The sequence below is a fragment of the Chironomus tepperi genome, unplaced genomic scaffold, assembly GCF_022539635.2.
Source record: "Chironomus tepperi strain 1889 unplaced genomic scaffold, CSIRO-AGI_Ctep_v1 contig_219, whole genome shotgun sequence".
Classification (NCBI taxonomy): Eukaryota; Metazoa; Arthropoda; class Insecta; order Diptera; family Chironomidae; genus Chironomus; species Chironomus tepperi.
The window spans coordinates 2,404,705-2,418,364 of NW_027226341.1; the positions used below are offsets into that span (position 1 = coordinate 2,404,705).

Below are 13,660 nucleotides of genomic sequence, written 5' to 3' on the forward strand. Positions count from 1 at the left end.
TTTTCTCTAACTCACGATTCTGTCTATCCACATTTAATTTTAATTTTATTTTTTTCTCAAATCTACGTTAAAGATAAGCACATACTGAACATTTTTTTCTTCATTTCAGTACTCTCATCATTATTATGATCTTTATCTTGCGGGCAAAACGTCAATAAAAAAAAAAGAAAAAGTGTTAGGATTGCGATTACAATTGAAACTTACTTGTTGTGGCTGCAACAACAACATACTTGAAACAGCTAAGCTATCTGTTAGACTTCGACGAACAGATATGCGCTCTTCACTGAGATTTGAGTCTGTTTGAGATCTATCAGATATTGATGCACCTGAAAATAGCAAGAAAAACAAATAAAATTATTATTTCTTTCTACATTTTTCAAAATAAATCTTGGAAACAGCACAACCTGAACACAACATTTTGCACAATTATAAAAATATTCTCTCCCTAATAAGAATTCTTATGTTGTGTTCACTTCCAAGGTACTGTGACGAATGTTGTTTCAACAAAACAAAAAAATAAAATAAGGAACAGATAGTAAGTGTGAAAAATTATACGATGCGCTAACATAAATTGATAAACATAAACTTATAATAGAAAAGGGGATGCACATGCTTATTATAAAGAAGTGATTTGTGTAAATATCCATAAAAATCAGTGATATTTAGCAAGAAGAATATGAAAATTTAAATATCAATGAGTTTTAATGAATTTTTATTCGAATATCATTTTTTTATGCTTTAACATTCCTGATTTAGTTATGGATGAAGTGGTTAGGAAATGAGTTTTAGGCATAACAAAACTAGTTAATATAAATAGTAACAAATCAAAACAGATATTATTAATTTTTTTAATTAAGGTGAATAGTTAAAGGGGGTTGTTCATTTATCACGTAACGCTCTCTGGGACGTTCTGCTAAATTCTGTTAAGGGTGTCAAAAAGTCGATTTTTTTGTCGCTTTACATAAGAGAACCGTCCCAAGTCTTTACAAGGAGTAATCAGTAGATGAGTTCCCAATACATTTTTTGTTGACTGTTAGGCATTAATATGGTCAGTTCTTAATAACCCTCTAAATTATATGTGTAAAATAATATCAGTAAAATTTAAATATTTGAAAGGAATTATATGGCTGTGAAGCACAATAATATCAAAATATATTTTAACTTTTATTGCAAAAACTTGTTTTCTAAAATATCACAGCGGTAGCTGATTCTCCAGAATTAAACAAAAAAAAATAAAACTTTGATGATAAATTTCTTAATTCTTGATTGGACAGACAACGTAATACTCGTTTTTAATTTAAATGAGATAGAATAAAAACTTGATATTATTCAAATAACAACCATTCGATTCCCAGTTTTATTCAATTTTGAAAGTGAGAGTGATGAAATAAATTTTAGTGATTGTATCAGATAGTATGCAAATTTTATGGGAGCGGTTTCTTGAGTTGAAAACTTTTTGAAGACATAGTAAAATTGAAACTCAATGTCTGTCATATAAATTATCAGTTAAATCAGCCCTCTTGTTACCCGTACTTAAATCACAATTAGTAATGGCTTAAAATAATTGAAAATTAGATATTCATGTGCAGTTTGATAATGCAAAATTTACATTCTTAATTGAACATTTGCAAAACTATAAATCTTCCATAAATTTCCTTGAAATGAATAAACACTCAAATTTGTTAATCAGATGGATATAACCCAAATGTGGTGATTCCCCTCAAATTATCAAATCATAATACAAATAGTCGCTTCGCTCAATAAATTTCGTTATATTAGTAATATTTTTTTTAATTCAACATAAGAAGCTCCTCGAAGCATAAAAAAAATAAGGAAAACAAATTAATACACGAAAGCATAAAAAATGAGCAGTCGTGAATCGAGTCGCGCACATAAATTTTTCACATAATTTTTAGTTGCATTAAAGTAAGAAGGCAAGAAGAGGGTAAAAGAAGGCAAAGCAAAAAGTGAGATTGATTTATTAACTTTTCAAAAATAATTATATCATTTAAAGCATATTGGCCAACGTACGATCATAACATACATGCCAATATTGTTAACATAAAAACTATCAAATAAAAGGGTACGAAGAGGTTAAGTCAATAAGCTCGCACTGATTTATGGACAGGTATTCGATTATTAAGTGCCTTCTGGCATCACGCAGACTTTTGTTTTCAACATTCTTGATCATTGCGATATTTCAGCACTTAAGTAAATAAATAAAAATATCCTCTCAATTAAACGTAATTTTCTTTTAATGTAATTGATCAGGGCGTAACAAAGAGTATCTTCGGCATCTGCCACGAATTCTGTTTATTGATTTATTACCAATTGCATCCGAAGACAATTATCATTAAAGTTGTGTATTTATGTTTTATAAGAATTGGAAATCTTTAACTTTTTGTTAATGTTTTGGTCTTCTTTTAAGAGAAAATTTATTTTCTACATTAATTAATGATGATAGGTATGGGGTTGGAAATGAACTTTTGATTATTTTTTAATATGCTTGTTATTTAACTTTAAGCTTTCTTAAAATAGAGTTTTTTACAATTTAAAATTTTTGGATAATATTTTAAAAGGACATACATCCCACGAAACTTTAAATGTTTTAAAATTAAGCTATTTATAATTCAGGCGTAAAACGTTAAAAATAGCTTCAGAGGAATGCAAAATAATTGCAACGAAAAATACGATTACAAAAAGAGACCACAAGTGGTGCAACTCAATGTGATTAAATTTTAATAAAGACATCAAAAAGATCACTTGGACTACCAAAAAAAGGGAATGGAGCTGTTGATAGAGACAGTATTGTACTTTGTATACGGAAGCTAGGGATATAATCATCTTTAGGCGCCATCTGAGCTAGACTATGGATCACATTTGATCTGTGAGGTCAGCAAATTAATTAAGAAAGTGCGCAGGACTAATAGTGAATTAAGATGACTCATATAATATAATAAAAAGATGGATTAAATTTTATATAATAATTAATTAAAAAATCAAATCTTTATTTTTACTGTTGATGGCTTCAATAGTAAATTGTCTTTTCAACACTGTAATTTTATTTTCATTCACCCGTTCCGCTCTTTCTATAATAAATCATATCCTAAAGAAATTTTTTTCCATTACAGGCAAAATCAAAATTAATGACTAATTTTTCATCACTATTACCGCCCATGGGTATGATATTTTCATGTATCGATGTTTATGCATACTCATAAAAAATATTGACATGATAATTGAAATGCAAAATTTTATCAATTTCATTATTTCTGTATCATCTTTTCATGTTCTTTCTCCTTATTAAACTCAATTACATTATTGATATGATATACTCATATCCACATATTATTTTGGCAAGAAAGATAAAAACATTTTCGTTAACAGATTTCAACAACACCATGGGTGTTTATACATACATGAAACGCATAAATAAAGATCATCGTGACATGTAATTCATTTATTATTCGACCGGAAAATATGAGTATTGACTTTTTTAAGCTTTACATTGAGCTGCCCACAATGAAAGTACTTAAATTAATGTGATATATTTAATGATCATCAGCATTACAACAACAAACCACAAATCAATTGCTACATGAAATCGAAGCAAAACTAAAGAAAAATATGTTCAATCTGTCTTATCGATCATCTGTAACTACTCGAAATTAACTTTATTTTTTATTTTTATTTTATTTTGTCGCTTTCTTAAATTTCAGCAACTGAACTTTTTCATTTTAAGTCGTTTTGTTCATTTCACTTACAATAAATTATCATGGGAGATGCATAATGCATTCCGCAATTCTTTGTCTCGAAACTAATTTTCTTCTTTATGTCACGATGCTCTTCTTTTACAGGATTTTTACTTTATTTATGCAACAATTTAATTTTTCATTTAGAAATCGTAGATCATATTATTGGCCGTAATGATCTTTTGTCATCTTTTATTATGAAATTTATAGAATTAAGCACAGTCTTAATATTTATGAAACAAATTATAAAAATTTATAAATTTAAAAAAACCTTAAAAAATTTAAACAAATTTAAAAATTTGAACGAATTTTGAAAAAATATTAAAACATCTATTAGACATCCACAAAACCAACAAAGAGACGAAGATTCAACTTCAAATTATTTGTATGCATTGATTTCATGGAAATGCAACAAAAATTAACACTATGTTAATTAATTGAATTTTATAACGAATGGAAAATAAATGGCAATCAATTTAATTTTTATGAGATTAGAGCTACTGCCTTCCAACAAGCCTGTTTATTTAAACTTTTTTGTTAAATAAAGTAGAAATGTAATTGCAATGGCAGAAAGAAAAAAAAACGGCGACAAAAAATATTCTGCCATTGCACATGATATTATGAAACGATGGCAAAAGAGCGACACGGGAATTGCTTCAATAGTTCACTGCATTAGCAAAGCCAATTGAGGTTGATTGCCATTATGAACCTAAATGAAATGGGAAAAGAATTGGAAAAGACCTCTCGAGATGCAATGCAATGAGACAAATTTTGTCACAAAAATCGTGCAATTTTATAGAAGTCAAGCAGATAAAAAGAAATTGCAAAAATATTCGATAGAATTTGTGGCATGGGAGCTGTTTCCTCAAACATTTTTTTCACAGCATTTTTTGTGTAAGCATTGGCTGTCAATTGAATCTAAAGATCTGATAACAGCTGTTCAAATCGAATTCGTTTTTGTTTTGTTTAGTTTAAGTATTTCGAAATAAATCAAATGACACGTTTTATGAACTTCACGTTTAAAAAGAAGGTATAAAAGAGAGAAGATCTTCATACAGTTGTTTTCGCAAAAAAAAAAAACTAAAAATATTGTCTGTTTTCACTGGATGCAGCTATATTATCACATTCTAGCATCTCAAACCTTTATATAAATAAAATTAAATTACATGATGATGATTTCATGATTGCTACGAGTACGGTTGCTTCGATGAGTGCGAAGCAAAATCCCAAAAAATATACATCGCAATTGTTCATCGACATTGCACCAACTGAGCCAAAGCAGCAGGGCTTCTATATCGTTACAATTTTTCAAAAACAAAAAATTTCTTTATTGCTGAAATTGATGATGTAATGGAGCAATTTAGTGGAACTATTTGAGGTGTTCACAGTGATGATGTGAGAAGAAGTGATGAAGAAGAAAAAGCAATCATGATCGACACTTTAAGAAGAGAGTAAGAGATAATAAAAACCTCAAATCAACCAATATACATGATCATCTGTATTTCAATTTGAAACATGTTCATTCATAGGTATTGTATAAAAATTACCCGCAATAACACTTTGACTCGAGAAGTTAATTTTGATTTCATGAAACCTAAATTCATCGTCGTCATCATTTTATTGGGCATCTCATGAAATAAATGTGATGTTAAACGTTTTGCTTAAAAAAAAAATTTTTTTATGAAGGCAAACTCAATTGCAAAAACTTTCACTCGATGTACAAAATTTATTGGAAGATGCTCCATGACACGATCTCTGGCATGCTCTCTAGGTCTTTCTCTCTCTCACACATCTTCATACATGTTGTTGACTGACATTTTTTCTTACTTCTTGAAATAATTTCGGAGGAGTTGGGATGTGAAGATTAAAAATTTTGTGAACATGAATTTGATTGACTTTTTTGCGAAATTTTTAATAATTAATGACTTTTAAAAAGGAATATTAAGTAATAGAAAAAAAATTATTTTAATAGGATATAAATGTCTGCGAAATCTCTTTGATTGCCCATCTTTCATGTATGTAATACCATAAATACTTGAGAAGCAAGAAGTTAATTCTTTTGGAATGTAAAATATAAAAGAAATTCAAGAAATTAATAAATTAAGATTAAATGATGAAAAATTATTATTATGAGAGTAAGAAGAATTGCAATAAAATTATTACAATATATCGAATGTACTCGGTATGGTAATGAAGCATGCAATGTGAATATACAACAACATAAAAAATGTAAAATAAATCCGAGAAGAATTTTTTAATGCAAATCATTTTTAAAGGTTTGAAGGAGGTGACTGCTCTGAAATATCACTACACATAGATTTATCATCTCATCCTACTGATATCACTGCTTTAAATATTATCACCAGTAATGTGTATGTACGAAAACATTTTTAGCGCCTTTCAGCTACAATCACAATTAATTTAACAATCATTAATCAGATAACTGTAATAAGTTACTTAAGTACATTTTTTATCGACTTTCATTTTAAGATGCTTCCTTTTCTTCTTCCTCACTTAATGTTTCTTTTTCGCAAGAAATGAAAAAAATTAATTTTATCGATGTTAATAAAAGTGAAAAGTGTTGACTTGTGTCCCTTAGTCACTCGTTTATGCTTTCAATTGAAAAATTACCGAAACTGCATAATTCATGTTATTTTGCTCTTTTATTTACCCACATTTTACCGCCAATGCAATTTAAAAGTGCATTCTACAAATGTCATATTGTTGGGACGTGCGAGAATGTAAATGTGTTTCTGTTAATTTCTTATTTATCATCATTTTTTTAAAAATTCAATAAATATGAAGGAATTTAATCGCATTATAAAAGTCTATCTATATCAACAGTTTATGATAATTTATCACCATTTGAGCCATAAACGTGTGCTTTTAGTATCTTACACGACTAACAAAAATATATTTTTTTGGTGCTCCAAATATGTCAAAATTTTGCGTAAATTTATTATAATTGATTTCTATCCATATTTTTAGTATTTTAAACATGATAAAAAAAGAAGCTTCATTGGGTAACGAACAAAAGCATCATCATCATCAACCTGTTTGAATCAAGAGTAGTCTTGTACCTCCTTAGATCACCATCATCGTGTTTTTTGTGATAAAATGGTGTTATTAATATTTTTTTTTTTCGTTTATACTATTCACATTCATGCAGTTTTTGTAGACATTAATTTTCTTTTTATTCTTGCAGATCGTATAAAAATGTAAAATTTTAGTGACAATATTTCTTTCCAGCGCTTTATTCAAAAAAGGAAAAAAAAAACTTTTTTGTCTTTTATACAAAGGAGAGGCGAATTATGAGTAGAGTTGGGATATTTGCGTCTCCAAGTAGTTTTTTTGTTAAATTAAATTATTCATAAGAATATGTCTTTTTCAAATATTTGAATCATTAGAAATCAAGGATGACGGCAATAATTTAATATTTATGGTATATTTTGATTCATCTGTTGAATCGATTGATTTATTGGTTTTTTATCTGATGGATGTTTAGACTGTCTTAAGATATAAAATTTTAATGTGGCACGTATCTCATGAAAATTAGTCTAATCATAATAAATGCCATTATGTGTGTGTGTGATCTTAATTGCTCTATTAGAATAAATAATAGCTTAACTTTTGTAAATTTATCAACTTGATTAAAAAATTTTGCCCATCCTGCGATGAGATAAAAAAAGAAATACAATTTTATGAGATGGATTTTTGAATAAAATTTGCATTGATTTCTAACCAAAAACGTTTTTTTTTTTTCGATATATAAAGAGAATTATAGCATCTTCAAAATTATGTAGTCATCCTAATATACAAATAAACGTCGATATATTTGCGTTATAAAATGATATAATTTTTACGAGAACTAAAATTATTCAACCGCTCTATATTTCCAAAAATCAAGTAAATTGAAGCGATCGAACTAAAAGACGACAAAGATTTTGGATGGTTTAATTAATCATTGTCAGGTAAATATATTATTATTATTTGCAGATAATCCTGTTTATTTGCATATTACCTAATTTTGAGAAGCTTCATATTTATCCAGTTCTTGTAGCCAATGTTCAATAAAAAAAACTTAATTTGAAATTCATTTTTTTGGCGTATTATTCATTCTTTTCGGGAGAGGATTTAGTCTAGAGGAAACGTGTGCAAGCCAGGGGCGAATTAATAGGATAAGGAGTTGAAGGTCATCCACTTTTTTTTATAAAAATTCTTCAATTTTCTAAAAATCCCGTAGATTATTAATGCGTTCCCTCGAAAATATTTCTGACTACGCTCCTGTACATACGTAAAAAATAATAGTCATATTTATATTAGAAAAATCCAATAATGAGCTATAAATTTTTGAATTATTAAGAAGTTTTATGAATCTTAAAAATATGCAAAATATCCGCAGATTATAAAATTTGCATTTCTATTATTCTTTTCTTTACGTATGAGGCATCTTAAGATAGTTTAACAACACTAAAAAATGCATCAAGGACACCGACGTTTATGATGCTTCGATTTCATTTTATATTGTTTTTTCACATAAAAACAAAACCCAGTAATGATCGCTAAAGTCTGCTTGTACGAAAACTATACAATTCTCTCTATTGCTTCAAATTAATCCAAAGTCAAGATCAACATGAACAAAACATAAACGAAGCAAAATTATTGTAATATTTGTAAAGCACACGCTTAATCTCAAGGGCTTATAGCTTTAGGAGAACTTAATATAGACAAATTAGGAATATTCTTTATAAAGAATTATCTTACAGACTTAGCCCAACTGTAAATATACCTTGATGATGATTAAGTGAGCTTTGATCATTTAAATTAATTATTAGGTGCCAAGAGTCATCCACATTATGCTCATGATGTCTTTATTGCTATTGCAATTTATTAAATTCAATTCATTATGTGAAAAAAAAATATTTCTAGATGAGATTCTTTTTGTACTTAATAGACAGTTTTGTTGCAATTACTGTTAAATGTCAAAAAAAGACTTCAATCTATTACTATTATTACGTTTGTTAATGTCGGCCTATAAAAGGATGCTTTAGTAAGCTTTTAAAGTAAAATCAAATGAATCAATCATGTTTTCTCAATAAACAATTTCGGACATGTGCAGGAAGTTTATCGAAAAGAAATCCTGAGAATTTAATTAGATTTCATTTCAATGAAATCATTCGATTGTTGTGCGAAAAAATATGATGGCTTTATATTCCACTTAATTTAAGTAAATCATTATAAATGGATCTTTCCATTCGATTGCATTGCAAACAATTTGCTAGGAAAGGCCAACGAGCAGATATATAGATTTGCGATCATTTACAAAATAAATATCCAGCCAAATTGAAGCATTAATTATTTCATTCAAAAAAATTTTTTTTATTTCTTTTTTCGTCTATTTTATTTTATTATTGTGCTTATAAGGGGGGCTTCATCTTGTTAAACTATTATGTTTTATTGCATTGGCACCAGGAAAAATAATGGAATTAGTAAAATATATTGAAAGCGGAATCGCAACGACCTTAAGCAATTACCGAAAAAGTGAATTTATTTCTCTCTTTTCAATACGAATTCTATTTGTGAACCGAAACGAGTTACTGTTTGAGCTTACATATTTGAACAGTAAATTCCAAATAGCTTCTGTCTTCGTTGTACATTTGAATTCATTTATGGTTGTTGACTATGAATCACATACTATATGTATGAGGGATTAAAAAACGACGATTGAATACGTTAAGAAATTATCAGTCAAAAAAATATTATTCACATATTAAATAAAAATCATTTATAACTTTCGCAAAAATGAGAAGAAGATGCAGAGTTTGTCAAAATATCAAACAATATTTCACAATTGCATAACATCGATATACAATGTCACTTTCAAGCAACTTGAGAAAGATGTCAAATATACACATGCATTATGCAAAAATTAAAAAGTAAATTGGAAAATAAAACTTGTCGCCTTACAGCTCAGCTGAAGCGGCAACTTAAAACAAAGATGCAAAAGATGTAAGTAATGATGTTGTATGAAAAACTAACAGCTTCTGCATGTATATTTTATGAAAATTTAAAAATTATTTTTTTCTAAAGCACGCGCTATTTATATCCTTTATATCAAAATTTCTTTGATTTAATCGCCTTTTAACGATATCATAAATATTTTTACGATTCGGAAACCATCACTTTATATGTAAATTAAATCTGACTTGACTGAAAAATATGCAAAAATTATTCTTGCAAAATATGATTAAGTTTGAAATTTTTTTCTTTTTTTTGCCAAACCCATCCTTTATTTTTGCATACTCAATATAGTCATCAATATAGTCCAAAATGCTTGCTGAAGATGGAATTTTTCTTGCTACTCTTGCTTCTATCAAAACCAGTTCAAGAGGCTTTATGCACATCAACAATATAAAACACTCAAAATTTTCAATCCTGAATCACCAAACAGCTCATAAAACTTAATACTATTTCTAATTAAACTTCTTCTTATAATTAATTTGCATTGTCTAACAAATCAGCATTTTCTCTAAATTGCTTTTAAATTAATATTATTTTCCTAATATGGAAGGAGAATGAAATGTATATACATCATGACACATCAAAGTCAAAAAGAATTGAATGAATTTCAAATCTGCATTTAAAACATCCGTGATTGTTCATTAAGTACAAATTGATTTGATAGAAATAATACTACAACTGTAATGTTTCTTGTTGTTGTTGCTGTTGCTGCTATTTCCCATGATTCAGACTGTAGGAATTGACATACAAGCTTACACATAATACGGAAAAATTAGATGCGAATAATTTCTCGTTTTTTTAATTGTTAAAACTATTCTGTATGTGCATAGAAATTGTCAGTTTTATAAGTAAATATATTCTTGTCGATGCCTTGTAAAACTTTACGGAAAAACTAATAAAAAATTAACAATTTACAATAAGTTCACGATATATTGTTCTTGACATTGATTTGAAAAATCGGAATCGACAAAAAAAATTTACGAAGCTTTTAAGATTTACTGAGCTGGACAAAAATAGGAAACTGGATATTAAGTGTGTTGAAAATTCTTCAGAATTTCTAAACAAAATTAATTTGCATACAGAAATGGTTAAGACCTGAATCCAATCTGATTATGTTGAAAAATGAGTATTCGTTCTCTACTAGGTAGACGGCAGTAATGTAATAAGGGTTTTTTGGGACTGAGGAGGTTGGAAATTATTCAATTTGTAATTACTGTCCATTCCATTAGCTCGTAGAAGGAAGCTGTCGACAGAGACAGTATTGCACTTGGAATTGCAGCTTTAGACACCAATTGAAGGAAGCCAACGATCACAAATGATCTAAACGGCCAGCGAAGTATGTTAGTAAATATAGCCCACTACAGGTAGTCAACCTGTTCATTTGCATTTATTTACATTCACTTGAGATGTGCTATGCAGTTACGAAACTCATTAATTATTGTGCTAAAGAGTTAATTGATTACCAATGATATCTAATGTTTTATTAAGTTAAAGCGTCAAAAAGCTTTAGTCTCTAAGAAATTAAATCTTTAGATTTATTGCCATATTTCTACCTGTATGAAGTAAATTTTTTCGTAATACATGTAGAAATGTCTATACAGAAACTTTAATTAATTTGCATTCGATCGATCGTAAAACTGATGATTTTAGTGTCATTATCACACATTTTTATTTTCTTCATCATCAGTATCGATTCTCTATATCATTCTGTACAAGTCCGGGAAGATTTAAAATCTATTCTAATAAAAATTCAAGTTCCTTATCGTTGTAAGCTTCTCTATTGCAATTTATGGATTTTCATTTGTAAAATATTTTTTTGTAAAAAGATTTATGTTATTGAGACGCACAGCGTTAAGGACATTGCAGCATCAAAAATCCGGTTTTTACAATCTAAATTGTTTTGCGTTTCTTTTAATTTAATTCAAGCCTGAATGACATAGTATTATTATTGGAGCAATAAACAATTGTAAACTTAATCTCCTATTGAATTTTGTATGAGCATATAGCCATAAAGCTCAGTTACAGTAGCGCCGTACATTATTACATTCATTTGATATATCTTTTCGTAATCATTGGATTATATTATGAGAATGTGTTAATGATATTTTTTTTACTCAAAAAAAGTCTATTGACAGCCATGTGTACGCAACATTAGCCGGCTTTTGAATCTTGTCTTGTCTTTTGTCGTCTTTCTTCTCTATTTTGCCTTACTTCTCACATTTCCAGTTTGGTTTCTACCTCAATCTTCAAAGCAAAAGCTTAATTCAATTTTTTTGCTGTCCACAGGCTACATCTAACCCATATAATGATGAAAACAACAACAAATGTATTTACTTAAATCTCTCATATCTCTTCTTCTCCTTCGTCTGAATGAAATCGAAAGTAAAGTTATATGAATATATAAAAGTGTATAAATGTGTACATATAAAAATATAAAAAATCATCTCCTCTTCATCTCGTGTGTTCGACTAACTTAGTAATTTATAAGATAAATTTTTGTATACTTCTTTGGTGTTGTAAGCAACAAAGTGAGAGAGTGTCGTGCGATCATTATTCGTTCGCACTCTTAAGATGCATCTCTCATAAAGTTGAACTGGTTTTTCTTCTCGAGTCATAAAAAATGCATAAGATATTAAGGTTAAATTGATGAAACATAGCAGCAATAATAATAATAAGGAACATCGTGTGAATCGACTTAAGAAGTTTGAATATATACGTCTACATATGATACTACCGTAAACACGATATCTCATACAGAATTACATTTTGCATGGCAGAGGGGATTACACTTTAATAATACAACATTTTGACACAAATTGCAATTTGCCTCTGTGTCAATTGTTGATACTTATCTCATTTTTTTTACTTCTTCTTTCATTCTGCTCTGATTATCTTGCACCACGCAATGTCTTTTGGTATTAATTTGCATTTCATTCCTACATGAATAAATTCTTCACGTAATATTAATTATACACATCTCACGAGTTCAATTGCGCAATTAATTAATAAAAATTTTTCCAATTCAATCGAAGGACATGTCAGATTGCCAACACAATGTAGTGTATCTCAGTTTCTTGACATGAGAAGCTGACATTTCTTGTAGTTTTAAAAACAAATCAAAAATCGACAAAGTGAGTGCAAAATATGTAATTGAACGTTGACATAGCAATAAATTGAATCGATGACAATGATGATGTCATTTTAATGGCTAATACGCATTTACTCAATTCAAAGCAAAGTATATACGGCGAATTTCCTTTTTGATATTTACAATACTTAAAATAAAATAAAGAGAATATCATTTACGACTTGATGGTGCTGCTGCGAAACGTATATAAAAATCCTTTTGACGTCACGTTTTCTTACTTACTGCCGCTACGATTTCATCACCATCATCTTCGTATTTTTCTCTTCTATAACAACTGATTTTCAAGAATAGTATGAGTTGAAATGGGAGTCTCGTTGCGCCCGTCTTACAATTTCGTGTTGTTTGGCATGAAAGATGTGTTTTGTTTTAAATTATAAACATTTGTTGTTGTAAAAGGAAACTAACTATGATAAAGTTCTATCAGGATATGCACGTAGTTTACTTTCAAGGAGGTAAACTGATTTGAATTTAAGTTAAAACGTAATTAAGACATCACAAATGCAAATGATTGATTAGAACTTTTATGTTTACAAATTTGCAACTGACTTGATAGCATGTAGGTTGATTTATTAAAAGAAATTGTCAACAGTAAATAAAAATGTTTACCTCTTTAGAGTAATAAACAACATTCATGAAGAATCTCTCATTTTCTTAGACAATTTTTTAATAAGAATTTTGAAAACAATTTTCTAAGATTTTCTAAGAAAGCTTCATATATTTTCTTTATACTCTGAATGGA

General features: G+C 28.5%; 1 protein-coding gene across 3 annotated transcripts in view; it reads right to left on the minus strand.

Moving 5' to 3' along the window:
- The window catches only part of Hr38 (Hormone receptor-like in 38), a 28,892-nt gene that overhangs the window by 4,726 nt on the left and 10,506 nt on the right, over positions 1-13,660 (minus strand). For 2 of the 3 annotated variants that reach the window (XM_070640584.1, XM_070640581.1), the window contains exon 2: positions 205-326. In XM_070640584.1, coding sequence (XP_070496685.1) covers positions 205-228 — 24 coding nt within the window. In that variant the 5' untranslated portion in view covers positions 229-326. Of the gene's footprint in view, positions 1-204; positions 327-404; positions 433-13,660 lie in introns of those variants that run through there. The other variant, XM_070640582.1, reaches the window with a different exon arrangement.